General features: G+C 39.0%; 1 protein-coding gene and 2 long non-coding RNA genes across 10 annotated transcripts in view; 1 reads left to right on the top strand and 2 right to left on the bottom strand.

Annotated features, from left to right (window-relative positions):
• The window catches only part of LOC126915260 (teneurin-a), a 695,244-nt gene extending 667,563 nt beyond the window's left edge, over positions 1-27,681 (top strand). For 6 of the 8 annotated variants that reach the window (XM_050719759.1, XM_050719761.1, XM_050719764.1 and 3 more), the window contains 13 exons: positions 260-524; positions 1,903-2,033; positions 2,801-2,947; positions 3,502-3,709; positions 9,804-9,830; positions 14,848-14,967; positions 16,683-16,867; positions 17,266-17,417; positions 17,721-18,379; positions 18,539-18,774; positions 18,872-22,194; positions 22,355-22,538; positions 22,847-27,681. In XM_050719759.1, coding sequence (XP_050575716.1) covers positions 260-524; positions 1,903-2,033; positions 2,801-2,947; positions 3,502-3,709; positions 9,804-9,830; positions 14,848-14,967; positions 16,683-16,867; positions 17,266-17,417; positions 17,721-18,379; positions 18,539-18,774; positions 18,872-22,194; positions 22,355-22,538; positions 22,847-23,808 — 6,599 coding nt within the window. In that variant the 3' untranslated portion in view covers positions 23,809-27,681. The remainder of the gene's footprint in view (positions 1-259; positions 525-1,902; positions 2,034-2,800; positions 2,948-3,501; positions 3,710-9,803; positions 9,831-14,847; positions 14,968-16,682; positions 16,868-17,265; positions 17,418-17,720; positions 18,380-18,538; positions 18,775-18,871; positions 22,195-22,354; positions 22,539-22,846) is intronic. The other 2 variants (XM_050719762.1, XM_050719763.1) reach the window with 2 other exon arrangements.
• LOC126915271 (uncharacterized) lies at positions 706-1,977 on the bottom strand. Its single transcript, XR_007710084.1, has 3 exons — positions 1,881-1,977; positions 1,397-1,732; positions 706-1,121 (listed from the first exon to the last, which is right to left on the bottom strand). It is a non-coding gene; the product is annotated as an uncharacterized LOC126915271 (long non-coding RNA).
• LOC126915272 (uncharacterized) lies at positions 8,064-10,575 on the bottom strand. The gene is made up of 2 exons (XR_007710085.1): positions 9,199-10,575; positions 8,064-9,135 (listed from the first exon to the last, which is right to left on the bottom strand). It is a non-coding gene; the product is annotated as an uncharacterized LOC126915272 (long non-coding RNA).
• Positions 27,682-27,758: the final 77 nt, after the last annotated feature.

Below are 27,758 nucleotides of genomic sequence, written 5' to 3' on the forward strand. Positions count from 1 at the left end.
AAAAGTGGTAACAGTAAACTTGTTAAATATTGTACGATTAATACAAAGGACCAATATTTTTAAAATATATATTAAAATATATTTAATTATAATTTAATTATTTTAATATTAGTAATATATTAAAATATATTACTGAAATTTAAATCTATTTCGGATCATATAGACCCGATGAGAACGGCAAGGTTTACTAGTAAACATAAATTAATATAGCAAATATAACTTGCAATGTAAAATAAATTTAATTAACAATAAATTACAGCTGATTGTTCGGATCCAAACTGCAGTGGTCACGGCGCCTGCGTTGCTGGTAAATGCTATTGCAAAGCAGGTTGGCAGGGTGAAAGGTGTAACCAGGTCGACCAGCAGGTGTACCAATGTCTGCCTCGTTGCTCTGACCACGGCACGTACGACCTCGAATCCGGAAGTTGCGTCTGCGAGGGACACTGGACCGGTGTAGATTGTTCACAACCAAGCTGTGGCCTCGATTGCGGACCACACGGAACCTGCGAGCAGGGTCTTTGCAAGTCAGTACACGTTGTATAGCGCTACACTACTACCACATGTTTCCTTGTCGTCCTTTATGGGTCCTTCGCGAATTTGAATTGGGTTACCTGGACGCGTTTCCGTATTCAGCAGGAAAAGTGATGCGTATCCTTTTGGCCTTTGCTCTTTAACCTCGTTCCTCGCTGTGTGGGTTAAGTCAGCAAGATTTATTTTATCGCGATTTCGGTTACATATCGTGTAACTTTTCGGGTATTTGGCAAGGGGAATTTTGCGAGGGTTAGAGGGCTCATATTAAAATCATTCCTAGGTAATTTCTAATTCTTAGAAATAGAATTTTAAATGAGTTTACGTGAGTTAATGTTTGCATGGAAAATGAATATTATAAACGTTGCTGATCTTTCGTTCATTAATTTATATAACAGAATTTTAGCAACTTGCTACGTTATTTTATTTTTTTACATAGAACCTTAATCGAGATTACAATATTTCTTTCTTCCTCCGATCAAGCTATTTTCTTTATTCCAACATTCCCGTCTTCGGGATCCTGTTCCACGAAACGCCAACTTTCACAACAGTCTGATTAATTCAGATCCATCTACTCTTTACTTAAAATATACCTGGAAGACATTCAAAGATACTTCGATCGAGTTTATCACGACAAGTTAGCAACGGTTAAGAGAGAAAAAAGAAGGGGAGAAAAATCGCAAAGTGTTGGAATCCTAAGCAGGGACAAGGAGAGGAGGTGGCGTTAGAGCGTAGAGGCTAAAAATGAGTAAATTGCCGACGAGATCGGAGGCAGGAAAGTCGAGGCTAAGGAGGTGAAAAATTGCGAGAAAAAGGCTCTATCTTAGGGGTGGCCGCCAACTTATCACTACTCGAAGGACCGCCCTACCTTCCCGACGTTCCTTTGTCAGAATCAAGGACACGAAAGAAGATCTCCTTTCTCATATTCTAAAGTTGACGCCTTTCTCGTCTCCCTCTCCTCTCTTGTCCCATGAAAGAGCGTCCGTAAGCGCAAAAAGTTTCCCACCACGGCAGGACGAGTTCGGAACTTGCCGGAATCCGTGTCTTTTTCCCGCTTTCCTGAAGGGTTCCGCGCGGAGGAAATCAATTTTGCATTTGGACGATAAAGCTGAGCGCATTTTTCTTCAGAAATTGTGCAGGACGCCTACGGAACATTGGTCTTGAATTGTATGTTGAGCCTTCAAAAGCCGATTTTGACTTGTCTCTGAGGAAGAAGATTAAAGATTTGATAAATAGTTGGATATGATGGCATCTGAAAATCGCTGTCAATATTAAATTGGCAAACGTTAACGTAACGTAAATTAAAGTAACGATAGACTGCAGGAAAAAAAAGAGGTTTGGAGTTTGAGTACCTGAAAGGTATGTGATTTTTAGGTGCAACGACGATTGGACTGGAACCAAGTGCGATCAGAAACCGTGCGACGCACGCTGTGCGGAACATGGCCAGTGCAAGAATGGAACTTGCGTTTGCAGTCAGGGATGGAACGGGCGACATTGCACGTTGCGTAAGTAAAATATTAATGGCATCGCCGGTAACGCCGTTTAAATTCATGATCTTTCCATTTGTTCCCATGAAATGGTAATTGTGAAACGTTGATGTAATCGCGGATCAAGGACTCCGGATATTCAATCTCGTTACTTTGTTATTTTTATTACTGTTATTGCTGTTATATTATCGTTATTGATTGTTTCCTACGTTACTCGTAATTAGGGCAATAGATTCGAGAAATGATATCATTCTGAAGATAGATTGTATAAGAGTAAAACAACGTAGATCTGGGTATAAAGATACTTAAGTAGAGAAGGTCGATACTTTGTCAGACAGAGCAGTAAGAAACTATCGTTTAATAATAATTTATACTTACAAGTAGAAATGGTTTTCAAATAACAAATAGGTGCTATCCCAGTACTGTTATTTCACTTATTTTCATATAATTATTTATGTATTTTTTTAATTGCCTAAAATTTCACTTACTACGTTATACAACTATGTATGTATGTATGTACTGTAGGATATTGTTAGGAGTTTGATCGATCAAAACTATATTTGACTCAAGTAATTTATATTGCAACGTTATATCAACCAAATGTTAATTAAAACTATACAAGAATTGTTCCTATCGAAAAGTTATTTCCTCTATCGCGAAATATATTCTTTCATGGAATCACATGTATCGTTTATTCTCCAACACGGGGCTGGTATCGATTTTCAATTAGCTCCGATCGTTGCCCGATATCTTCAATTAAAACATTCACGCCGTTCCCTTGACAGCTGGATGCGAGAACGGATGCAGTCGCCACGGACTGTGCACTCTGCAAGATGGCGAATACAGTTGTGGATGTTCAACCGGCTGGGCGGGAAGGGATTGCAGCATACGACTCGAAATGGAATGTAATGACTTTATTGACAACGATCAGGGTGAGTGTATAAATATTATAAGTAGAAAGAAATGGTAATAGGAGGAACGGAAGATTATTAGACCAAAGCAATTATAATCGTGTAATTTTTCATAATATATACTTTTTCTACTGCTTTACTATTTCGCCTATTTTGATCTAATCTAAAAAGAAAACGAAGGCAAATATTTATAGAAAATATAGGTGTCTCATTGTGGAACAGCCTTAAAGGCTATTCAAATATTTTCTATTACAGCAATATCTAATTTTTTCCTATTGCCCTGAAGATTAAGAAATTTTTTAAATTTTGACAAAAGATTCAAAGACTGTAGTAAAATTAAATACACGTTCTTTTGATGTGTTACAAATTCCTAAAGTTCCAAAAACTTCCAAGGTGATTCCAAAATTCCTATAGAATTCCAATAAAATTAGGAACTTCCTAAACAGCTCTAACAAAGCTAAAAATACCTGAAGAATTTGAATAAAAATCGAGTTTTATCCAAAATTAAAATTAAACGATAATTTCTTAATATCTATATTCAGTGAACGTCTGATACAAGAAGTAATGTTTCTTAGATGGCATGATGGACTGTTCTGACAGCGAGTGTTGCTCGCACGCAGCTTGCGCAGAGCATATCATGTGCCTTACTAGTAATAATCCCGTGGACGTCCTTCTCCGCAAACAACCGCCCAGCGTGACCGCGTCCTTTTACCAGCGCGTGAAATTCCTCGTTGAGGAGAACAGCGTACAAAGCTACGCTCATATGAACGAGTACACCGAAAGGTAAGATCGACCACTTCTTCTCACACGGTTCTACATTCAGTCAATCATTCTAATATTTATAGAGGAACGCTTAGTTATATATACTTTATTTTTACGACGTCTAACAGGATATAATTGCGTTTAGAAGAACGAGCGAGTCGTTGACATGACAATCAAGCGCATTGAACTTTTTCTTCAGCTACTAAGAAAAATCTCTTTCATTAATTGATTCAATAGAAACATTGTATTAATTATATCGGTGACAAGCAAGAAGGGACATGAAAGGGAAGGTTTGAATGTGTCACAGACTTTTAAAGTTTTGCTAATTGAAAATTTTGTAATCGGAATTAATTAGTGGAAATATTTGAAAGTTGAAGTGAATATTTGAAGTTGTCAGAGAATAGAACGATTGTCTTTGTAATTACTAGAAACTAATGAAATCTAATTCCATGTTAAATAGAGGGTTTAATTTATCCTTGAGATATTCAAAATATTCCATTCTTGTATTACATTGATATATTTCATTGACACATATGCATACCATGGGAGAATCTCTGTATTTTAAATATTCAAAAAGAAAATATATCTTTTAATTTAGCATCGCCACTATTGACGTATAATTCTTAAAAAAAGATATATTCACATATTGAGAAATTGAAAAATATAAATAATCGGTCGGAATGTTTTATTCGATAGTAACGAATTTCTTCGATCTTCAAAAGTAGATACTGCAGGAAACATTCAATTATTCCCTTTCGAGTATCCAACGGGATAAAATGGAAAAATCTAGGAAAGATTAATTTTCAATCATAACAACGTCTGGCTCGTTCGATAGTCGTCGATACCTACACGTACCGTTTAATTAATGAAAAAGAAAAGAAAAGAACAAACAGAAAAAAAAAGAAACGTATAGCATAGCTGCGTGTCATAGTTTCTGGCCTTTTACATTTTTCGAATGCGTTTGACATATTACGCGGCTGTTACTTTCCTCGTTTTTATCATCCACGAGAACTGCGCAGATCATTGATTTCATTCAGAAGGGACATTGTTTTTGTTTACCCGTACGGTACATTAACGATGTGTTTCACGTAAAAAAAAAGCCCGAAGAATATATGTATACACATATGTGCAGTATGTGTTATATATATACATGCAGAAAAAAAAAACGTGAGAGAAGCACATCGTATCATTCGAGAAGCGTAACGTGTCTGATCACACACGGACGATGGTTCCGCCGAAGAGTTTTGTTTACGCGGTCCATTTTTTCCGACGAAGCTTCACGATGGGGCAAAATAGTAAAATACCATAGGAAAATCGTTCGTTGCATAACTTTCGGCAATCTCCCCTTTCGTATCGATCTGTTACGATAAAATTATCAAAGTTCTAAATTGTTCTTCAAATATTACATGGATTATTAAAAAGAAAAAAGGAAATATTTTTTATAGCGATTTATATATTACAATAGTTGTCAAATATTATTACACTCGAGTTTACAAATATTTGTCTTTAGTCGATTTGCTTTTTTTCCATTTTTTTTCTCCAAATATATCGAAACATAGAAGATTGCAATGAAAAAAGAATTATTTAAGGGAATTGTTTCGTTAAACTGTTTTCTTGCACTCGAGTAGCGTTTTCCCCATCGTGAGCAATTTTTCAGTGTCGAAAAAAAGAGTGGAAAAGAAGAAAAAAAGATTGAATCAGATTTACTTGCACCGCCATGCCAAACAATCCGGTATATCCGTGACAGCTGAATTATCAAGAGAGCCCCCGGTGGGTGACAACCCTGCCAACCCTCTAACCATCCTATTCCTCGTGTTTCACCCTCTCCCTCCCCCGAATGCCGAACGCGTCAGTGATCATCTCGGAAGCATTGTCGATCAAAGGAGCTTCCTCGCGTGCATCTGATATTAATTGCTAGCAGTTTAGTCCTGTTTCATGCCACGCTATGAATCTTGTCTCGCGAGGTGAATTCGCGAAGGTTCCTCCAAGCAATCGCGTTTTGCAAATCTTCTTCGCCTTATGAAACTAAATCGTTGATATTTGCTTTGGTAACTTATTGTTTGATAAAATAACAAAATATGTGTTTTCTCTGTGTCTTAAGAATAGTGAAAGGGTTTTGATAAATGAGTTTCAAAACTATTTGCTTTGCTGAATAGCTAGGGAATTTGAAATAGACGTAAAGTGAACATAGGGTGAAATGAGAGAATAAAACTATCTAGTAACTTTATAAGTAACCATATAGGGTAAAAATTACTTTATACGTTTCAATGCTATCCAATCGTCGCCTACTGTTGCAACAAACGAATTTTATCCTATTGTTAAGCTAATCTAATTTTGAAACTTGCCAATATTATAAATATAGCTTTGCGAACAATCAGCCTCGGAGATGATGCTCCAGCGTGTATTTTGAATGAACCAAATAATTATAGAACTCCTTTTACTGAAACCCTTCACTCAATTTCAAGACGTATAATACGCTTCGAATCCATCTATTAACTCAACAAACCAATGTTTTATTTTCCAAGCATTGGTAGAATTATCCTTTGTGTCACATAGCCTCCAAAATAAAGAAACCATTCTGTTTACGAACAGTATATTCATCTGTTCCCTGTAACACGTAGATAAAGGAGTAATAGCTTCATCGAAGTATATCGCGAATATACGTCACTTTGGTAATTCGCTAAGCGAATAAAAACGAGAAATTTGATCGGGCGCGTTCACGGTCACCATCCTTTGTTCGACACTGATGAAGATTTGCTCGGGACGCGTGCTGACCGACGCATCGGAGCGGCAGCGAGCGTATTTCGGGGGATTCGTGTATTTTGTCTAGTGTTTATCCTCTGTGTGTACCCTTGCCACCACCAGATCACCATTCACCCTACAGCCGAAGACCGAAAGAGGCTCCGTTCTACGTACAGACTGTGAAGTACAGACCAAAATTCTGTCGAAAGAAAAAAAAAGACAGAAAAAAGATGAAAAGAGACAAAGAAATTGAAAAAAAAGTCTGCACACGGAGAAAATATTCGAGAGACTGAATTTTCGGTATTCTCGGTCGGTTAGTGGATTAAGTTATCCGTGCGAAGTTTTTTCTTTTTTTTTTTTTTTTTTTCAATATACAGTTTCTAGGCATCGCGTTGTTCCGTAAAACAAGCGCGTCATACGAACAGAATAATGCTTAACCTTTGATCGGTAACGCGACAAGCAGACCGTGTCGTTTTCCAAATTTCTCTTGTGACTTACCAGCTATTTCGGCCATTTGTTTAAGCAGTTCACCGACAATCGGAGATTCATAGATAAAGCGCACGAGGGCGGTCGAGTCGCGGTTTTTACCCGAAGATACTTTGATACAAATATCAGGCTACAATCTGTTGTTACTTTTCCTTGCATTATTTTAGTTCGAGGAAACATCGATAGAAAGAAACAACGAATTCCGAGAGTCGATCGCCCACGAGTAAAATTATTTCTAGAGATGGTAGACACAAGTTTGAAATCTGTCGCGGTTCGGTCGCTTTTCTCGCGCGTCCACTAGCAGTTCAACACCACGAAATCGAACGTTCTGCGTATGATACACGATAGTTCCGTGTGTGTCCGAGAAAGAGACGTACGGAGAGCGGAACGGAAGTTTGTTTGGTCCTGTTGTAGCGCCCATTGTTTCGTCGCGGTATTGATCACCGACTTTCTCCGAGCACCCTTGCTGCCGCCTTGAAACGCTTCTTCCACTTCGATCCACATGGATAAAATTTTTTTTCTTTCTTTTTGTATGTGCTTTACATACGCAACTACTCTGCTTGGGAGGCTACGCGTACGTGTTTCACCGGTTGAAAGAATGGTATAAGCTTTGTACAGTCTGCATTTGAAACGCTGTTAGAATTAGAATCTCTTTTTATGGTGAGGGCACTTTAAATGACTAAAGGATACGAAATTAATATGTAAATTATGGTTGGAGACGAGAATGATTCTTTGTAAATAAAACATGTCAACGCACGAGGAAAAAAATTGTTTTAACCAGACTGTCTGTTTTTTCATTTGATTAAAATGGCTTTTATTTAGTATTTTTTACTTAGATTTTTATTTAGTTGTTTCGGAGAGAAAATTTTAACTTTGACAGAACGACGTACTTAAAAAGATATGGTAACTAGATGAAAAACATCCTAGTTAAATATATAAATATTTTGTGTAACGAACAAAGAAATTGTGGTTTACAAGGTAATTCTAGGAACTGAGGTAAGCTTCTCTACTTACAATTAGTGAAAACATAGGAAAGTGGTAGAGAAAATATTCGTATAATAATATGAGCTTTATTTTTCTTCAAATTCACAACATTGCAACCTACAGCTTCTATCTTTTTATATCTTTTGCTTAATTTAAACATTAATTCTATTTCAAAATTTCATATATTTATTGATGCATATTACATGAAGGAATTTTATTTGACCTTGTTTGTTCTTTTTATGGCAAACATTTGAATGCTGATGTAAAACATGAAACCCCTTGTGAATTATTTGCTTTTTAACATTTATCTTTGATACATTTACACAAATATAATAATTTGTTGAATTGACAATAAAATTCACTTAAAAACGATGGCAATATATAATTACATACATAAAATCAAATGCACGAATTTCATTAAACTTAACAGAATCATCTTCTATCATTTTTTCGAGCTTTCATAAATGAGCTACAATCAATTATAACGTTTCGAAGTACTTTTAATATCAACATTTATTAGTTCAAAATTCAGGACAGTTATGATCAATCAGATAACTTCTATCAAATATTCAATCATCGATCGATCAATATCAATATTCAAAATTCCCGCCAAGGCGAAGCGTACTCGTTTCTTAACTTTGATTTATCTCTACATAGAATCACCGTTTTCCAATCATACTACGGTAACTACTTTCTCCTTTCTGGTCAAAATATAAAATTAAAAGATGTAGAGTAGGACTTGCAGTTTGTATCATGGTATAAAATTAATTTGGGTCATTCGTGAAGCGAAAGAAAGAAAGGGTCGTTTTTGATGAAACGACCCAGTGAACGCTAATTCTCCCCACCACTTTCAATGGAATCTCGAGCGTACAGACTGCATACAAGTATCCCGGTGAATCAGAAATTCAGGTTGGCATCGGGATTGCTCGGACAGAGCGTAATCAATATTCGAAGATCGTCTGCCAACATGGCAGTCCAAGCTCCGATGGAATCTCTCCTCATTGTCAGTTCGAGGCTCGGCTTCGATGAGCGACGCGATAAGAGGATCCTTCGTGCGACACCCGTTACTCGTGACTCCCTCGATACGGGACGAATCTCGAATCGACGTCGATGTTGGATTCCAAACGAAACGACGACGGCCATGTCTCGTTAACGCGTGTGCAGTACCCGTTCCAAATGCATCGATCACGCGAAGACGCGCTGGAGCTCTCCATCTCTTTCTCTCTTTACTCTGCCTTTATATATTACATATACATATATATATTTACTTATATATGGATATTATTATATATACATACATATATATATATATTATATACACGTGTATAATCGTCGTATATATACAGATGTGTGTGCGTAGTTTCCAACTTGTGTCTGTCACGTGTATTACCACTCTATGTTGGATGAGTCTGTGAGTGACTGCGTTCATGTTGCGTGACTGGCGAAGATCGCGTGTGTGATGGGTACGCTTGATTAGTGTGTGTCTACGTCTATTGTTCTGTAACGGCGTGCGGAACATTGCGATAGAGCATTCGATTTTCGCCGCGAGATTCGCGCGTACACGATCAAACTTGGCGCGAACGTGCAATGGGGTGGGGGGATATGTCTAGTGTCGTATGGTGGGGATAAACCTTCGGAAGTTAACCTCCGATCGAAACAATCGTTGAGAGGGAATCGAGGTTCGCTATATCGAAACGGTTATGCCGCGATGGCGCGAAAATTTGAAATGCATGAATGAAAAACGATGCAAAGAAAAGGGAATAAAGTCAATAAGGTATGATTATGCGAAATAGACGATTGCTCGCGCAATGCTGCGTACGCGCGTCCGTTTTTTTGCCCGCAAACGCGGGTTCTGTGACCGTGGTAACGCCCTTTCTTCTCGTTGGTTTTTTCCCACACGTAGTACGTTCTGGAGTTCCTTTACACCGCGGTAAGTTGCAGCTCAAGCTCTCTCGCTAATCGTTCATTAATCCAAAAGAAAAAAAAAACAGAATTTTTTTTTTAATGAAAGAAAAAAAGCAAGAAAAAATTACCTTCTATTTGCTCGTTTCGCTCGTAACATTCATCTTACATGTTTTTTCGTATGTCCCATTATATGTAATCTATCTATATATGTATACGTATGTTCATACCCTTAGCCTGCGTATCACGTCTCTCTTTTTCTCTCTTTCTCCGTTTCAGTTATTGTTTTTGTCTCTATACTACTCTATATATATTCCCTGTTGGTCTTTTTCAACGCTCTTTATATTTCTTCTATTCTATCGACCCTGGTTCAGCCTGTTATCGATTCAGTTACGTTACCAATTATGTTTGCCAGTGTTTGATCATACCTCGCTTATTTGACTCGTCTCTCCGCCCTTTTAAACCCTCTATACTCCGTTTTTAATCGCCTGTCTATCGTTTTCCTCTCTTCTTTCCATTCTGTCGCTCTGTCATTTTTTAGTTCCGTCGCTACCTTTTTACCTGTCTACCTGCGTATTTGTTTCTGTCATCTCCGACTCGACGGCTGCCGCTTACTGTTCGCGTGAAAAACAAATTTCAACGAGGTTCGATGGTCCAGCTTCGTTAATATCACTTTTGTACGACACAGGGAATTCGAGTATTTGATAATCGAACAAAATTTACGCTGATTCGTTTAGCAGTTGAGTTGTAGCCCTGTAACGATACCAAAATTCGAAACCTAAATCGCATTTGTTTCGCCTTTAATCTAGGGACTTTGACGGGTCGATAACAAAACGAATCTACTTTACCGATAGCCTTCAAACGAGGAAAATTTAAAATCAATCGAAATCGCGTGAACGTATCGCCACAGCCAAAGGGTCGAGCACTCTCTTCACACCTACATTGAAAGTATAATCGTATCGAAGTGTCTCTGTGTTATCTGTGATATGTCGTCGGATGATCGTTGTCTATAATCCTGCCGTTGTCCGCCCTTCTCTCTACTTCTCTCTTTATTCTGTTTCGTTCCTTCTCTGTTGTTCTGTTTATGTATTGTCATCTTGTCCTGTTTAGCGCTGAGTTCTTAGCTACTATTACTATGATCGCCCTGATATATACCGTAACCGGCTACAAACCAAGTAATAGTATGTTTGAGAATCGTGTAATTTTTTACGTAACGATATATATCCTGTCTGGTCTTGTGTTGTTTTTTGTGTTGCCAGGCTTGCACTTTTTTATGTACGTTGTGTATTTCATAACCCCTTGTCGAATTTGTTTCTAGTGACTTTTTGTCCCCTAGCATCTTATACACGAACGCTGACTTTATTGCGCGCCTCTTGCGTCAAAGACATATATATTCTTGCGTTCCATTTTTTTGTTCAATTGTTCCTTTCCGTCGTTTGTCGAGATAAATTGATGATATAAAATATTATACATCATCATTATTAACATATATATATACATACATATGCGGTAGAGGAGATACAAAATCGTAGTACAAAATCAAATAAAATATATATATATATAAACGATGAAAACGAGAATGAGAAAACGTGTTCACATCACGTTATATTGTTCCGAATCGACGGATCGGCAATAATTACGAAATCGGAACCGTTCAACACACAGCTTTATGATACAGGATATGATACGAAGGACCCGAACGACCATTCCCTCTCTTGTCCCTTGTCTACGTCTGTTATCACCTGTCTACAATGTGCCAATAACCCCGTTACACCAAAAGCCCTGTGTCTGTCTTTAACCGATCCGTGCTATCTACCCACCGAAAGTTATATCTCATACCAGAACACGACAGAAACCCTCTTTTGGAGAAAATCGATTCGTCCGTATCCGTCCGTGGTTCACGTCAAAAACCGGAAATAATTTCTTATAAATTAAAAGACGGCAAAAAATTTCCTTCAATTAATATCGCATAATCTCGCGGTTCGAGTGTTTCAATTTTATACGAACGTTTTGAAAAGAACAAGAATCAAGAGATCATTTGAAATCGTTTGAGAACATGTTATTTTATTCGAGAATGAGAAACGGACGAGTATTTGAACCACAGAAAAGTTTTCAAAACGAGAAAGAAGAAAAAAGAGGAGGCAGAAAAGAGGAAAGTCGTTGACACGTTTGAAAGTGAGCGCGCGCGGGAGGAAAAGAAATATGGCGCGATGAAAGATAACTTAGATAACCGTCGTATCGCTGACCGAGATGGAGGGAAAATTTCCAAGCAAAGAGAGATAGAATTCGGCATTGCGTCGGTGTATCGCGCGATCTCTCTATCGAGATACCGTCATTCTTTGATTTTTCTTTCTTTACTATTTTTCTTTCTTTTTCTACGTTTCCATTATTCAGTCTTGCACACATCTAGGTTCAGTATCCGCCGCCAGATGTCGGTGTGTCTTGAAATTGATCTACATATATATATATACAAGATATATCATGTACATATATATATATATATATCCGTTTCTCTCTTCTTTCCGTTACGTTTTTTTCAATTTGATTTAAACTGATTTGCGTTTCCTTTTTATATACCGTTCACTCTGGTTTTTGGATTTTATATTCTTATTTTTTTTTACCAGTAGTAACAACTGTGCCTGCCACCTTGCTATGCTCGTACTTGGAGGATCAGAACCCCGGTAATGTTTGATCCCCAAGTCACCGATGGAACGAGAATGGTGGCACGGTGCGCGCAGCCGGAAGTGCACGGCATTGCTCACTTTCCGGGACGATGATGCGATCATTTGTCCCTTGGACGAATTAGATATCGTCTGACTTTCGATTCACGGGGGAATGTGTGGATCCTCCAAGAACGAATCATGCCCCCATACGCAATCCCTTAGGGACCAATGAATATATATATATATTTATACATATATCGAATGCATCTATGCAGCTTGTTGTACGTGTTCTATCATATTTTCATATTTTGCTAAAATTGACAAAGGAAAGATGATTCTTCATTACGCGAGAATAATTTGAAGAATATATTCTAGTAGATGAGTTTGAAGGGGCACTGTGAATGTTAAGGGAATTTTATTATTTTTTATTAGGACAGTATTTCATGGTGAATGTTTAAATATAAAATGTTTAACCTGTTTATAAAAGTAAAGTTAAATTATTGTTTTAACATTATTTATTAAAACTATTTTCTTGATTATAAAATCGGCAAATGTAGATGTAAATATCTCGACACCCCTGTAGACTCATTCTATGTAAATTAAAAGTATTTTCACGTTTCATGAACTATAATGGACTAAATGGGATAACTTACAATAAATATTTTAAATTCGAGTTTCTTTATGTGAAAACAAATCTATCGTGATTTGTTTCAACTATAACTATATAATTATCTTTTTAAAGAAAAATACGTTCTATTATAATTGATTTCTTTATACATTATTAAGTCTCAAGAATGACAAATTATCGACTTTCTCAGTATTCTAAGATGTTTTTTATTTGCGGATATATATTACTTTCTCCATATTCTACAAATGCGGGAGGCATTTATGAAAAATATCTAATCACTGATACCAACCTGATTGTGATTTATAGGTATTGTTCAATTTTCATACAGCATTCTCCGATCAAACAATTTTTTGTACAATTCTCCAACGAATATGATACACAAAAACATGGCGTAAATTTTTTAATTAGTCGCAGCTTCCAATTGTACAGTTCGCACTTTAAATATAATCTGCATAATTTTTATAGATAAAATAATTATAAATGATTATTAATATTATAATTTCTTTCATTTCCGTTTGTTACTTAAATCAGTGTCTCACAAACATATAGAGATGAGTAATTAAGAATCACCGTGTATAATATCTTCGTTCACAAATGTCGTTGCTCATTACACAGCGCCCCATAACAAGCTGCGTACGTATGCACCCGATTCACAGCATATTCTCTATATATTATTATTATCATCATTATTATTATTATCTTACCTACCTATATCGATCTCATTATATTCAGCACTATTACACAAATCGCTTAAAATATTCAGCTTCAACATACTCCAACTTTTATATATCGCAGATAATCCAGCCCTGAAACTTATTACGTACATATTTTCATTGCCTTTATTACATATCTATTTATACATGATTATATATGCATGCAGTTCTACTCTCACGAAAGTTTACTACCCGCCCTTTATTTATTATTATTATTATTATTATCCTGCCTCAGGACGATCGTGTTCTTTTTTGCTCCCGAATTGACAATCTGCTCGATACTCTTTTAAAAAAGAACAACTACCCACAGTCAAGCAAAAAAAAAAGAAGAAATGAACAAAACCTCTTAAAAGAATGCAACCATGAACAAAATACCATGCAAATTGCAAGAAAGTGAATGTGACTGAAAGAAAATGTTCCCGCGTCGTTGCCAATACGATGCGACAGCTAACCTGTAAGCATGATCGAGAAACTGACGCTGGCGACATCTAGGTTCGCTGCATACACGCGATGCCGCGCGCATTGTTCCGTTTGTAAAATCAATTTGTATCGCTTTTGGATTCAACCAGTGGCATTAACTCCTCTTGCGCGAACTATCGCGGCCGGTAAAGGCCGGCTCGAATGGAGTTGCGGATTGTATTGGCAGCGAAGTGAGAATATTGGATCGCATTGAACCGTTGACCGCGGAAGCTGATTTGACAGACAAAATCGATTGTTCTCGCTCTCGACGACTTTGTTTTGGAATACATGCGTTCCACGATCGAAATTTTAGTCCAGAGAATTGCCTTTTTTTCTTTTTCCTGTTGAATCTATTTTTATTTTTATACAAAAAATTGTAGAATTTGTAATACGTGTATATTTCCTCTCTCTTATCCTTTTTCGATGATGTTTTTGGTTCCTTTTTCTTTATATTGGAATTTCATTACTGTTGATTGGTACACGATAGGATTTGAAATGTTTTGAATCAGCGCGCCACGGTTCAACGGATCAACGATACGATCCGATCTCGAAAGATCTCGATATATCTTTGATTTATAACAGTCGAGTTGCGGTGATGCGAGGCCAAGTTGTAACCGAACAAGGAATTGGAATAGTAGGCATCAGGGTGTCCGTGGACAGGGACCCTCGCTTTGGATTCACATTAACCAGAGCTGACGGATGGTGAGTACTAATTTTTACTTTGTATCGCATTGTATCACAAAAATAGCGATTGAAATTATACAAGAAATTCACTCAATTGACTGGACCAAGATAATTGTCAGTTTTAGTTCATACGTATAATAGATTTTTATATAATTACTACACATTTCTATATTCTCGTATATCAAAATTACTAAGAGATGATGAAAGGAACAGCAGGAACACATGTCTACCAACCCACATTCAAATCAAATTCTCACATTATACAAAATCCAAATCAGTACCTCATCAGTTCACGTCGCCCATTCGAACAACCCAACCCAATATCCCCACCCCTGTTAAAAAAGAAAAAAAAAAGGGAGAAACAGAAAAGTCAGAATCGCATATCAATAGATACACAAACATATGGGGCAATATAGTAGTATTTGCGCCTGATGGGCGTGTATGGCAGCTTGGGCGTCCTTCCTAATAGGATCAAGGGTGCATTGTAATGAAGGGTATGGGGAAACTGGATGGAGTATGGGTAGATGGTGAAACACCTATATCAAACAGGTATATAGTAATCCTGGCGAGGATAATCCTGAAACACGGAGCCGGAGGAGTTGGCCTGGTAAACCACATCAAAGCTCGAGCTAATGATGTCGAAAGCTTCCTAATTACTCCGTGCAAACCTGTGTGATTAGTCTGACCTGCGTCTATCCCTTGCTACCCCCTCCGGTTGGATCGCTGACAAAATTTTACCATAATATAGTGAACTGTGAACGTGAGAGAAATTATACATTGACGGAACTCGTCGAAACGATAACGGTTCCGCTTCTACCTATCTATCTATCTTACTCATTAACGTCATCTCTCTCTCGCGCTCTCTCTCTCTCTCTCTCTCTTTAACTTGCAGTTTCATGTAATCCCAGAGAGAAGTTCGAGGTAGAATTCCCTCGTTGTATTCACGAGTTAATGAATACAGGACCGTGATAGATTGGCAGTTATTGCAGCCAGACTGTCTGATAAATACGCGTTTGTCGTTGCTTGATTGCGAGTACGGCCTTATGATTGAATCTCTTGTACGCGAGACGTTCCTATGATTTCTGTTCTTGTAATACGACAGAGGACTTTCAAATCGGATTTCAAACATGTCCAGGTAAAAGTTGCGGCGAACTGGACCCAATGGCATAGTTCAGCTTGCCACCTGTCGATGTCGCTCCGTGACGAGAACGCGCGATTAAATGAAAGTCACAGGAACAACTTTGAATAGAGGGCACTGCTCGGGCATTCCCTTGGATGCCAGTAACGATGTTTGAACACATATTGTTAGAAATTTTTATATCCACAAGCTGCTTGGACGATTAGAGCGTTTTGCTGTTGGTGAAAGAATAATATAGTTATAAATATTGCTGGAAATGTTTATTTTAATTTGAGCTTCCAAAGGTTTAGCCACAGGAGATTTTAAGCTCTGTATTTTACTATAGCATCCAAATTCCATTTACTTTCTTCTATTCACAAAAATTCACTCAGCGTACATCGAAGAACATCAAACTCACTCGCGAGTTTTTGGTCCATAAAATAAATTGGGAGAGTGTTACTATTGAACGTTAAAATTAACCCCAGAATCGTGAATTTCGAGACGGTTAAGAGGTTCTAGTGACGCGTATCCTTTATCGATCATCCATAGCCCGTAAACCCGATGTAATACCGGAAGCTAAGGTATAGTTTGAAATGCATTTACGTACTTCGATTAGGTTCGACGTGTTGGTGAACGGAGGCGGTGCGGTGACGCTTCAGTTCCAGCGTAGCCCCTTCAAACCCCTCACGAGGACGGTATTCGTGCCATGGAATCAAATAGTGGTTCTGCCTCCTGTGGTGATGACCCTTAACGAGGAAGGCGAATCTCATAAATCTAACCAACCTCCGAGTCCAGCTGTCGGTAAGTATGAATCTCTAATTATTATTTACTTTTCTTTTTGTTTTTCTACCTTTTTTCACGTTTTGTCGTGTCACGGAATCAATTGGTGTTAAACATGAACGGTGGTCCAAAGTGTCTAATGTTTGAGAAATTGAATGATTATTTATAATAAGTATTTATAATAACTATCTACAATTTGTTGTTTTCTTTTTTATCAGTTCTTATATTTTTTTCCTCTTTTTCATATTTGAGAAATATGAATGTTATTTAATTGTTTACCGCTTCATCGTTATCCTTCTTCAACATGCAAAGAGGAATTTATAAGGGGCCCGTTGCTGCTCGTGTGTGCCGTCTTTGTTCCGTCCTTAAGTGTTTTATGTTTTTAAGTTCCTTACCATTTATGGCGTACAATATAATAGGCTCCCCAGGGATATCGATGGGACTATTTAGCGAGCATGGTCCGTGCCTGGAGCACGATCACGAGCTGTTAAGGCCCATCATCGTCAGCACTTGGATGCCAGAAAAAGTGGGTGACCTTCCAGGCAAAAGTTTGGTCTTCGCTGAAAGTCAGGTAAATTATTTTCTCTTACATCCTTCGTTAATTATTATAAGTTGGAAACCAACTTTATTTTTTACAGTGTAGTTCATAAATTTTGGACAATTAAAACCAAATATGGCTACTGCTCCTAAACGTCCAAAATTCCTAATCTTTACCGTACAATTATTATGCATCATATAATCCCATATTCACACTTCATACACAGGTCCCCTTTCTGATCTAAAATTCAGATATCCAATCCAGAACCAAATTTCTGACAAACACAATGTTTCCGTTCTCCAGCTTAGCATCCCATTGATTCCTTTCTTCTTGCAGATCGTCCAGGAGAGCATCGCCATTCCGGGCTCGAATCTACACTTGATGTACCAGAGTAGCCAGGCGGCTGGTTACTTATCGACTGTAAGAATGCAGCTGACCGGGCCATTCATCCCAAAATCGCTGACGCATGTGCACGTGCACGTAGAGATCGAAGGGTCACTGCACACGAAGACCTACGAGGCAGATCCAAATTTGACGCACACATTCGCCTGGAACAAGCGAAACGTTTACAAGCAGAAGGTGTATGGTGTGGCACAGGCGAGAATTTCGATCGGCTATCAACATTCCACTTGTCCAGCAGTGATTTGGGAGACACAAACAGCCACGTTGCAAGGCTTTGACGTAGATATCTCGGATATTGGAGGCTGGGGTTTAGACATTCACCATCACTACAACTTCCACGAAGGCATACTTCAAAAAGGAGATGGTACCACGATGCATTTCAAGCAGTACCCTCGCACAGTGAAGGTGGTAATGGGTACTGGACTGCAGAGAAGCTTGGTGTGCCAGGATTGCGATGGTTTGGCTAAGGATGCTAGGTTGTTGACACCCGTAGCGCTTACCAGTGGCCCAGATGGAAGCATTTATGTAGGAGACTTCAATTTAGTCCGCAGGATTACACCCGAAGGAAATGTATATACTGTTCTGACTTTGAGGTATGTTTGGAGCAATATAAAAATTTGAGGAGTAAAGAGATATTTAGGAAAAGAGGAAAGATCGAATTATTTATTGAAATCTTTCTGAATGGTCTAATAGTGTTATTAATCTCTAAAATTAACGAATTTCTAAACGTGCTTTGAAATATGTATTTTCAGTGCAACTCAAGTGGCTTACGAATATTATCTCTGCGTTTCTCCGGCGGACGGACACTTATATATCAGTGACCCAGAAAAACATCAAATATTAAAAGCTTTGTCACTGAAGAACGTCCAACATCCTAACCTCAATATCGAGCCCGTCGTTGGAAGCGGAGAAAGGTGCATTCCTGGCGACGAAAGTCATTGTGGTGACGAAGGTCCAGCTATCCGTGCCAAATTGGCTCATCCAAAAGGTAAACTTCAGAACAAGTTTTAGTTATTCATTTGCCTATTATCATCTTCTTAACCTAGTAAACAGATAAACTAATTCTATGCATTTAACACTAACAGGAATCGCTATCGCTGCCGACAAGACCATGTACATCGCTGATGGACGGAACATACGTGCGGTAGATCCCCACGGTATCATCCACACGTTAGTGGGACACCATGGACACCATAATCATTGGTCACCAGCTCCATGCGTCGGTGCTATACCTGCTCATCAAGCTCAACTACAATGGCCGACTGGATTAACCTTAAGTCCTCTGGATGGATCTCTTCACTTCATCGATGACAGGCTCGTTTTGAAACTCACCAGTGATCTAAAAGTTCGTGTAGTAGCTGGAACACCCCTGCATTGCACTAGTAACACTAACAGCAATGGAAACAACAATGATAGTGATCTGAAAAAGGTGAATGCGACGACTACTACCAGTCTAAAGAAATCCGATGAAGTTCTTGGTTCTGTACTTGCTGTCAGCTTCAGTCCAACTGGAGAACTGTACATAGCAGAAAGTGATTCACACAAAGTGAATTCTATCAAGATCGTAGACAGCTCAGGAAAAATGTCTCATTTTGCTGGACAACAGCAAGAGCGGTTACGTGGCCAATGTGAATGTAATAATACTACTCCAAGCACTAAGGATTTGGAAAGTTGTTCATGCACCGATGACACCAGTAGTACAGAAACTTTATTGTCATCGAACGCCAAGTTTACCGCCATTTCTGCTCTAGCCGTGTCACCAGATGGCGTCCTACACGTGGCTGATCAGGGTAGTCTTCACATCCTTGCCTTACAACCCTATCTTCCAAATCACGACGAAAGTGGAGAGTTCCATATTCCTTTCCCACCATCAAACGAGGTGTATGTGTTTAATCGATATGGTCAACACATTTCCACGAAGGACCTGACGTCTGGTAAAACTCGATATTCGTTCTTGTATAGTAAAAACACGAGCTTTGGAAAGTTATCTACGGTGAGAGACAGTGCTGGAAATAAGATTCAGTTCTTAAGGGATTATAGTAGCGTGGTCAATTCTATAGAAAATACGCAAGATCACAAGTCTGAATTGAAGATTTCTGCAGTTGGATTTTTGGAAAAACTATCTGAACGCGGAAGAGCCGAAATTGCACTTGCGTATGATGGTTCAACGGGATTACTGACAAGTAGATCAGGAGGCGGTGAGACGTACATCTACAATTACGACAGTTTGGGTCGTGTTACTGACGTCATTCTACCCACTGGTGAAAAATTGAAGCTATTCTCAGATCTATCCGACGATGAAGGTTTATCAGTTAAAGTATCAGCTCCGCTTCAGGCTTTGTCAAAGGGCGATAAACAGAGAATCGTGGAATTCAAGATGAAGAACGAAAGATCAAAGGTGTTAACGATTACTGATGGTACCAAGATCAAGAAAGCGATCGCATTCACTAACAGCAGCCTAGAGGTCCTTCTTCCTGGTGGTGGCAGAGTGCTAAGTGCAGCCACTACAAAACATCCTCTTTTGGAAGCTGCACTACCTGTAGAGGCTGAAATGTTGCCAATGTGGAGCTATCAACTGATGTCTTTAGGTGAACTAACCAACACAATGACTACCACCTATAACCTTGTCGGCGACGTCAGCCACACTCAACAGACTTTGAACAGAGAAATCTGGGTAAATGACACTCGCGTAATTGGTGTAGAATTCGAACAAGCTTTCAGGCGAGAAACATTCTATGACAAAGCAAGAAATCCATTGTTGACTGTTACCTTTGACCCTGCTGGCCTTCCCCTGACCTGGCAACCGCATGAGCAAGGTTACAACCTCAGTATCATATATGATAGGTTCAATCGGATAGAAAGCTGGAAATGGGGCCCATCTGATGAGTCTTATGGGTACGATAGGCACGGGCAATTGGCTGAAGTCACTAGCAATCAGGATGGAACCAAACGATATACCTACAACGATTTCAACGTATTATCCAATATTACCTTGGCCAGCGATAGGCACTTCACCTTACAATATGACGATGATGGTGGACTACGTCATATCATCCTTCCGTCAGGAACTAAACATTCGTTTTCCTGTCAGGCTTCTCTAGGTTTTCTTAGAGTGACCTATACTCCACCAGGCAGCAGCAGAGCTTACCTTCAACATTATAGTCACGATGGAAACTTATTACAAACTGTATTCCCTGGAGATGGAGCTCGTATCGTCTACAGGTATCACACTTCAGGACAACTTGCTGAAGTTGTCCACGGTGATGGAAAGAGTGAAATTAGATACACAGAAAGTGGTTTGCCTTCAGAAGTTATCCATTCTGAACGAGACGTAGAGTACAAGTGGGACTATCAATACAGTGCTGGTCTATTAGTTGAGGAACGTATAGACTTTGGTGCAAAGACTGGTCTCAGCAACGCCAAGTTTACGTTCGATTATGATTCAAACTTCAGATTGATTAACGTACAGGGTAGAATTGGTGGCCAGACCCTTCCAACTCATACCATGGCATATAGTCCTAGAACAGGCATGCTGGAGCAGATTGGACAATTCAAGATAACCAGACCTCAGCCTAATGAAACCACCGTGTTCGATGGAACTGCATTGTTCTCAAGAATCACGGATGATAGATTTTTGGAGACCCAAGTGACTTTAACGATTCATCAATTGGAGGTCTTCAGGATGGAATTCACACATGATACTCGCGACCGTATCAACCAGACTAGGACTTATACACGCAATGTTGCTGTTAACACTTACACCAATGTGAAAAATTACACCTGGGACTGTGATGGACAGCTGACTGGGGTAGAAGCTCAAGAACCATGGGGATTCAAATACGATGCAAACGGAAATATGTTGTCATTGACATATCGAGGGAACACTATACCTATGGAATATAATAGCTTGGACAGGATTGTTAAATTCGGTGAAGGATTGTATAAATATGATAACAGAGGTTTGGTAGTGCAGAATGCTAGAGAGGAGAGGTTCAACTACAACGCTAAAGGACTTTTAGTTCGTGCCACTAAACGTGGACGATTCGATGTCAGATATTACTATGATCATCTAGATCGTTTGGCTACTAGGAAAGATAATTACGGAAACGTCACCCAATTCTTCTATAACAATCAGAAACGTCCTCATGAAGTCAGCCAGATTTACAGTCCAAGGGATGGTAAACTAATGTCATTAGTGTATGATGACAGGGGACACTTAATTTACGCTCAAGTCTATCGGCATAAATATTATATCGCCACCGATCAGTGTGGAACTCCAATCATGATTTTCAGCCAATATGGCGAAGGCATTAGGGAAATTATGAGATCACCCTATGGACATATCGTTTATGACTCGAATCCTTATTTGTATTTGCCTGTTGACTTCTGTGGTGGACTTTTAGATCAGGTAAGTTAGAGATGGATAGTGTAAAATTATTAAACGATATAATGTATATAGGATTTTACTTTTAATAATAATATTTTAATGCAATATGATAAAAATGATAAAGATCTAAGGTTTTATATTCTATATTTAAGTGCATCTTTTTAAATCTTGTTCAACTCAGGTAACGTCCTTAGTGCACATGCCAAACGGCAAAGTTTATGACCCACTGATAGGTCAGTGGATGTCTCCTTTGTGGGAGAATGTTCTGGACAGAGTGGACACTCCGACTCATCTACATCTATACAGGTTCAATGGAAACGATCCTATTGATGTTAGACACACAGACCGACCAAACCAACCAACTGGTAAGCTTACTCCTCTCTCGAGGAGAGATACCTTATTGAAGATTTAGTGGTTGCATAGCTAGTTTGGTCAATATTGATGCGTTCTAAGGTGGACCGCGTCTACTTAGTCATCTCTGAGAATCTAATTACATACATGTCTAGTACTCTATATAATACAATAGTATCTATGCAGAATTAACTATTTTTATATTAAACAATACTTAAGTCGCGAAGTACATCAATATTTTACTATTTACTCATCATCACAGTTCTCTTATCTTTATCTATCTTTCTATTTATTGATCTATCTACCTATCTATCTTTCTCAGATCACATATCATGGCTGTCGCATCTCGGCTACGACCTGAAAAGCCTTGCCCCTCAACTTTTCCCTGATGAGCTTCCAGACAGCCTCGTTCCGCCATCTTTGGGTCCAGGTACCTCCATATTTGGCAAGAAAAAGAGATCCAGAAATCTTGGTGTGCAATCAGGCTTCCTAGCCTACATCGCACAAAGACACTCAGGAGACGCTGTCAGTTTATCAGCGCCGCCTCGTTCAGCCCTGAAGAAAGACACCAGTGATTTGATACCCAGTCGCCTGGGTGCAGCCTCGGATCCTCCATTTGGAAAAGGAATCTTGGTTTCAAGGACTGCTGATGGTCAAGCCGTAGTGTCCAGCGTACCAACCGCTAACGCCATCTATGGCGATGTTTTCACCTCCGTATTTAATCGGTCGTATTTCCTTCCGTTCACATTTGTAGTGCACAGTGCGCAGCAGGACGCCTTCTATTTTGTCAAGGAAGAAACTTGGCGAGCTAGTGAAGATCGTGGTCAGTTAAAACGGTTAGGTGGTCAGGTGAATACGACTTTCCACGAAAGCGAGAACGGAAGTGGTAGCAGTTCGCTGATAGATGTGAAGATACATGGCGCCAGCTATATAGTGAACCTGCGTTACGGTACCACAGCCGAAAAAGAGAAACAAAGACTGCTACATCACGCCAAAGCGACTGCCATTCGCAAGGCTTGGCATCGAGAACGCGAAGCATTGAAAGCAAACACACCAACGGCTATTGAGTGGATGGTAGCCGAACAGGACGAAATTCTAAAATCCGGGTCCGCGTCCAATTATGAAGGTGAGTACATCCACGACGCACAACTGTACCCTGAGCTCGCGGAGGATCCATACAACATCCGATTCGTAAAGAAGGCAGTTGACCCTTCGAGCAAGAAACGCCGCAGGAGGAGAGGCGCGCCCACGTGCAAGCTCTGGTGGCTAGATAAAATCTGCTAATCGGGTCAAGGTACCGTTAAATCAGGGAGTCCTCCTCTCCTGACACATGCCGTTGCCAGGAGAATTGTCCAATCGTCGATGTAACAGGAATTTCCGAATTGGCGTAGGTAGAGCGTGTTGTGACGTATTTGGAAGAGTATGAAGAAGAGGATCAGAAACGGATCAAAGAAGAAAGAAATAAGAGGATTGAGCTGCAGCGAGCCAGCTGTTCTCTGCATGAACGTACTGAACACTATCAAAAGAAACAAAAAAAAAGTTTTATACCAAAGTCTATTTGTGTATTTCGAAGATGCCAAAAACATTTAACATTATATCGATTATATTGTACCGCGATTTAGGGTGTAGTGTGTAAGCATCTCGGAGAAAAGTTGGTCTCCGCGCGCGACCGTGCTATCATAACTCGCGATTTCTTCGCGAATTAGCAAAAGCATATTATCGTCGTCAGCCATCTTAGGAGAATAGAATACGTTCCGGGAAGCTCACGTCCTTGTAGCAACTACGGGAAACGACAAAGAGCTCGTCAACTTGTTGTTCCCCTGCTCGCGAAACAAGAAAGAGTTCCTTGCGATAACGACTGAGGGAGGAATTGTCGAGGAAAGCATGGAACGTGATTATGTGTGTGTTCATCATTAACGAATGATTATGACGAGCCATCGCGTCGTCATTGAACGTGAGGGAAGAACGACGAAAAGAGGAATGCAGAAAGCAGGCCATTCGTCGTTGAGGCGAATCGAGTGAGAGAAACTAGTCAATATATAGCTTTACATTGACGTATAAACTTTTTCCAATAGAATAAGGACACGAGGCGCGATCATCGATGTACCACGCGAACAAACAAACTTTGTGTAACCCATTCGCCCATTGTTTACCCGCGCGATACCTTAATCGTACTTAGATGAAAAAGAAGATAAAAGATCGATCAAAGAAACGATTCTGTCGAAAATAGATACACAATAGGTACGAACATAACCTATACAGATCGCAAGTGAACGTAAAAATAATACGCATGCGTGTATCTCAACAATGAATGGCCCTGTATCGAATAGGATCAAGAACAACGTCCTTTGCTAGAAATGACGATTGATCAGCGTCCAAAGTGTCAATGAAACGTGAGAAGATGGTGGAAGAATGTTGGTGTCGTTCGATAGAAACGGCCGATCAACATGGCGCGTTTCGAATCGATATTCCGAATTTAAAAGGTTAAAGTAGGTGATTGAAAAAGATGAGAGAAAGAGGCGATGTTTATGGTGTATTATAAAAGTGGTGCTTTCTCGTGCGAAGAAGAAAATATCGGTGCAATGTTCGACAATGGTGAGCGTGACTAATTACAGGACGTCGATGTACACGTACACACACACTCACACACACGTACACTGCATAGCGTCGCTAACGTATTTTTAACGATGAATGTGTCCTACCCAACTCCCCTCATTTAGCGCTAGCGTCCACTTCCTCGGAAATTGATGTCGCGTCACGTACGAATTGTTGTTCAAAAGAGAGCGAGAGGAAGGAAGAGAAATTCTATCGTCGCGGGAACGATGAATAAGAATACTATAAACAAAGATCTATCACCATTTTGCTTCCTGCGACAAGAATGACAAGATGGAAAGAAATGTCGGACGAGCCAACCGATGTTTGTATGTTTAAATTAGTATTGAAATGAATGGAGATGTGTGCGTGTGTGAGAGAGAAAAAGAGAAAGAAAGAAAGAATAAACTCCATTATCGGTAATAATACGTATACACGAGATATTATTGCATATTTGTGCTTGCTGGATATGAATAACGGAACGTTAACTATGTTTCTTCACTGAATACTAAGTGTGTATATCTAAATTTAATGCTCGTCAGTACCGATCGTTTTTGCTGTGTACTGAACGCCATATACACCTACGTACATAAGAATATTATTTAGCACCAACCTCCACCCTAAAACCCCAGTTACTAGATCACTGCCCGTTCCACGTGCATACGTCTTGAACTTTTCTTAATCCCACCCTTTATACTCCTACTCCGTCCTGCTCTTCGTTCAATTCAAACCGTACCTATTTTTCTTTATCATCTCTTTTAATCTTAATTCTGCCCTATTATTTTTCCGCATTTCTTCAAAAAATGTCATACTTGTCATTGAATATTTTGCGAATATGGCTTTAGACAGTGCCGTTCTTAAAACAGATAGATAGCGGTACAGAAACATTATCGTCTGGATAGATGAGAAAAATTAAAAAAACATATAAAAAAAAAAAAGGAATTACCTTACGCTGAATGTATAAACGAAGAAAAATTACAAAGTATATATATATAGAAAGAGAGAGAAAAACAAAGAAAGGGAAGAAAGAAAAAAGAGATTATATAGGAAAGCTTCATAAACGTATTTTTGACTCGAGCGAGTGTTTAGAGCTGCATTGAACATCAAAAATCCTCCAAACTCTGTGGTCCAAGCAAGCTGTCGTGACCTAACGAAATTAAAAATTGATTTCTTTATCCTTTTTTTACATTTTTTTTATATGACTCAAATACGTTAAAAATTTGTCGTTTACATGCTCGATATCGTATATATTCGATAATTAACGTGTTCTTTCGTCCTTCCGCCATTTTCTCCCGAACTTATGCTGCCAATATCATAATCATACCATGTGGCGGAAGGGCGAGCCGCTTATATGCGATAAAGGACTACGAGAACATTGGTGGTCAAACCACGCATCGATTCATGGATTTCTAAACACTCCACATTCCTTAACCTTGATCCCAACCTGTCCCATTCCTCCGGTTCCCCCATCCTCGAACCCCAGTTTATTCGTATAATCTATACATACATATATAACGTGTATAACCGTTGAATCGGCAATGGCGTTCAAAGAATCGACTATTTTTTAAAACGGCTAAGAAATGAAATGAAGTATCAAAGTGAGTGTCAAATTATTAAAAGCGGATCAGGTCGGCGCGAGTTGATCGGCGTTTTAAAAGGCGGATTCAACGTGCAGGGTCGCGAGAACCATTTTGTCTCAACTGTACTATTCGAGTAACTAATTAGCACTAAAGAAGAAAAAAATAGTAAAAGAAAAAAGGAATGAAATGAAAAAAAAACAAGTGAACAGATTCGCTCTCTTAACTTCCGTGAAGTTTCATCTCGTCTCGCTAAAAACTTTCTATAAGAGAAATAAAAAAAAAGATAAACGAACGCGTTCCCCCGAAGTTTTCGATCGCGGGGTTTACACGCGAAGCATACTTATAAATACGAGTATAAATATAAATATATAAATATACGTATAAATATATAAATATAAATACTTCTGGAATTAACGGGGTAGAGAAAGCTCGAACGAGAATATGATCGTCATTATTACTAATTATTATTGCATTAATTATCACTACGACGCAAAGATACACGGATTGTACGAGAAACGAACGCGAGATGTCGTTATTAAATAGTTATGGCCGAGCTAGCTGAATCCGTCGGACCACACGTGGTGTACTCGATTCTCGCAAAGCGAACTTCGTCCTTCAATGATACCAAAAATGAAGTCGAGATCAAGAACAACACAGAAGTTTGAGCACAAGTTAGAACATGAGGGTGATCTATTCAGAGTGAGCGAGCAAGAAAAAATGAAAGAGAAACTAGAGAGAGTGCGCGCGTGAAATAAACGTATAAAAGAGATGAATGAATGCGCAGTCAGTCATGCTACAGCTACTACGACCACTACCCTAAGTAGATTATGCTACTTCGCCGCTGATCTAATTGTTTACTGTCACGTGTTGCTGTAAACCTAAACTAACGATACGATATATTTTATTTATATAATCTAATCGACTGTATTTATTGTAAATAGTCACGATGTTTGCTATGATATAATATATCTGTAATTGAATGGAACTTGCCTGGAAACTGCGCCCACAGCCCTGTCCTCTATGATCAATGATTCACTGTACACGTATTCACATAAACACAGA

This window comes from Bombus affinis, chromosome 4 (genome assembly GCF_024516045.1).
Source record: "Bombus affinis isolate iyBomAffi1 chromosome 4, iyBomAffi1.2, whole genome shotgun sequence".
NCBI lineage: Eukaryota > Metazoa > Arthropoda > Insecta > Hymenoptera > Apidae > Bombus > Bombus affinis.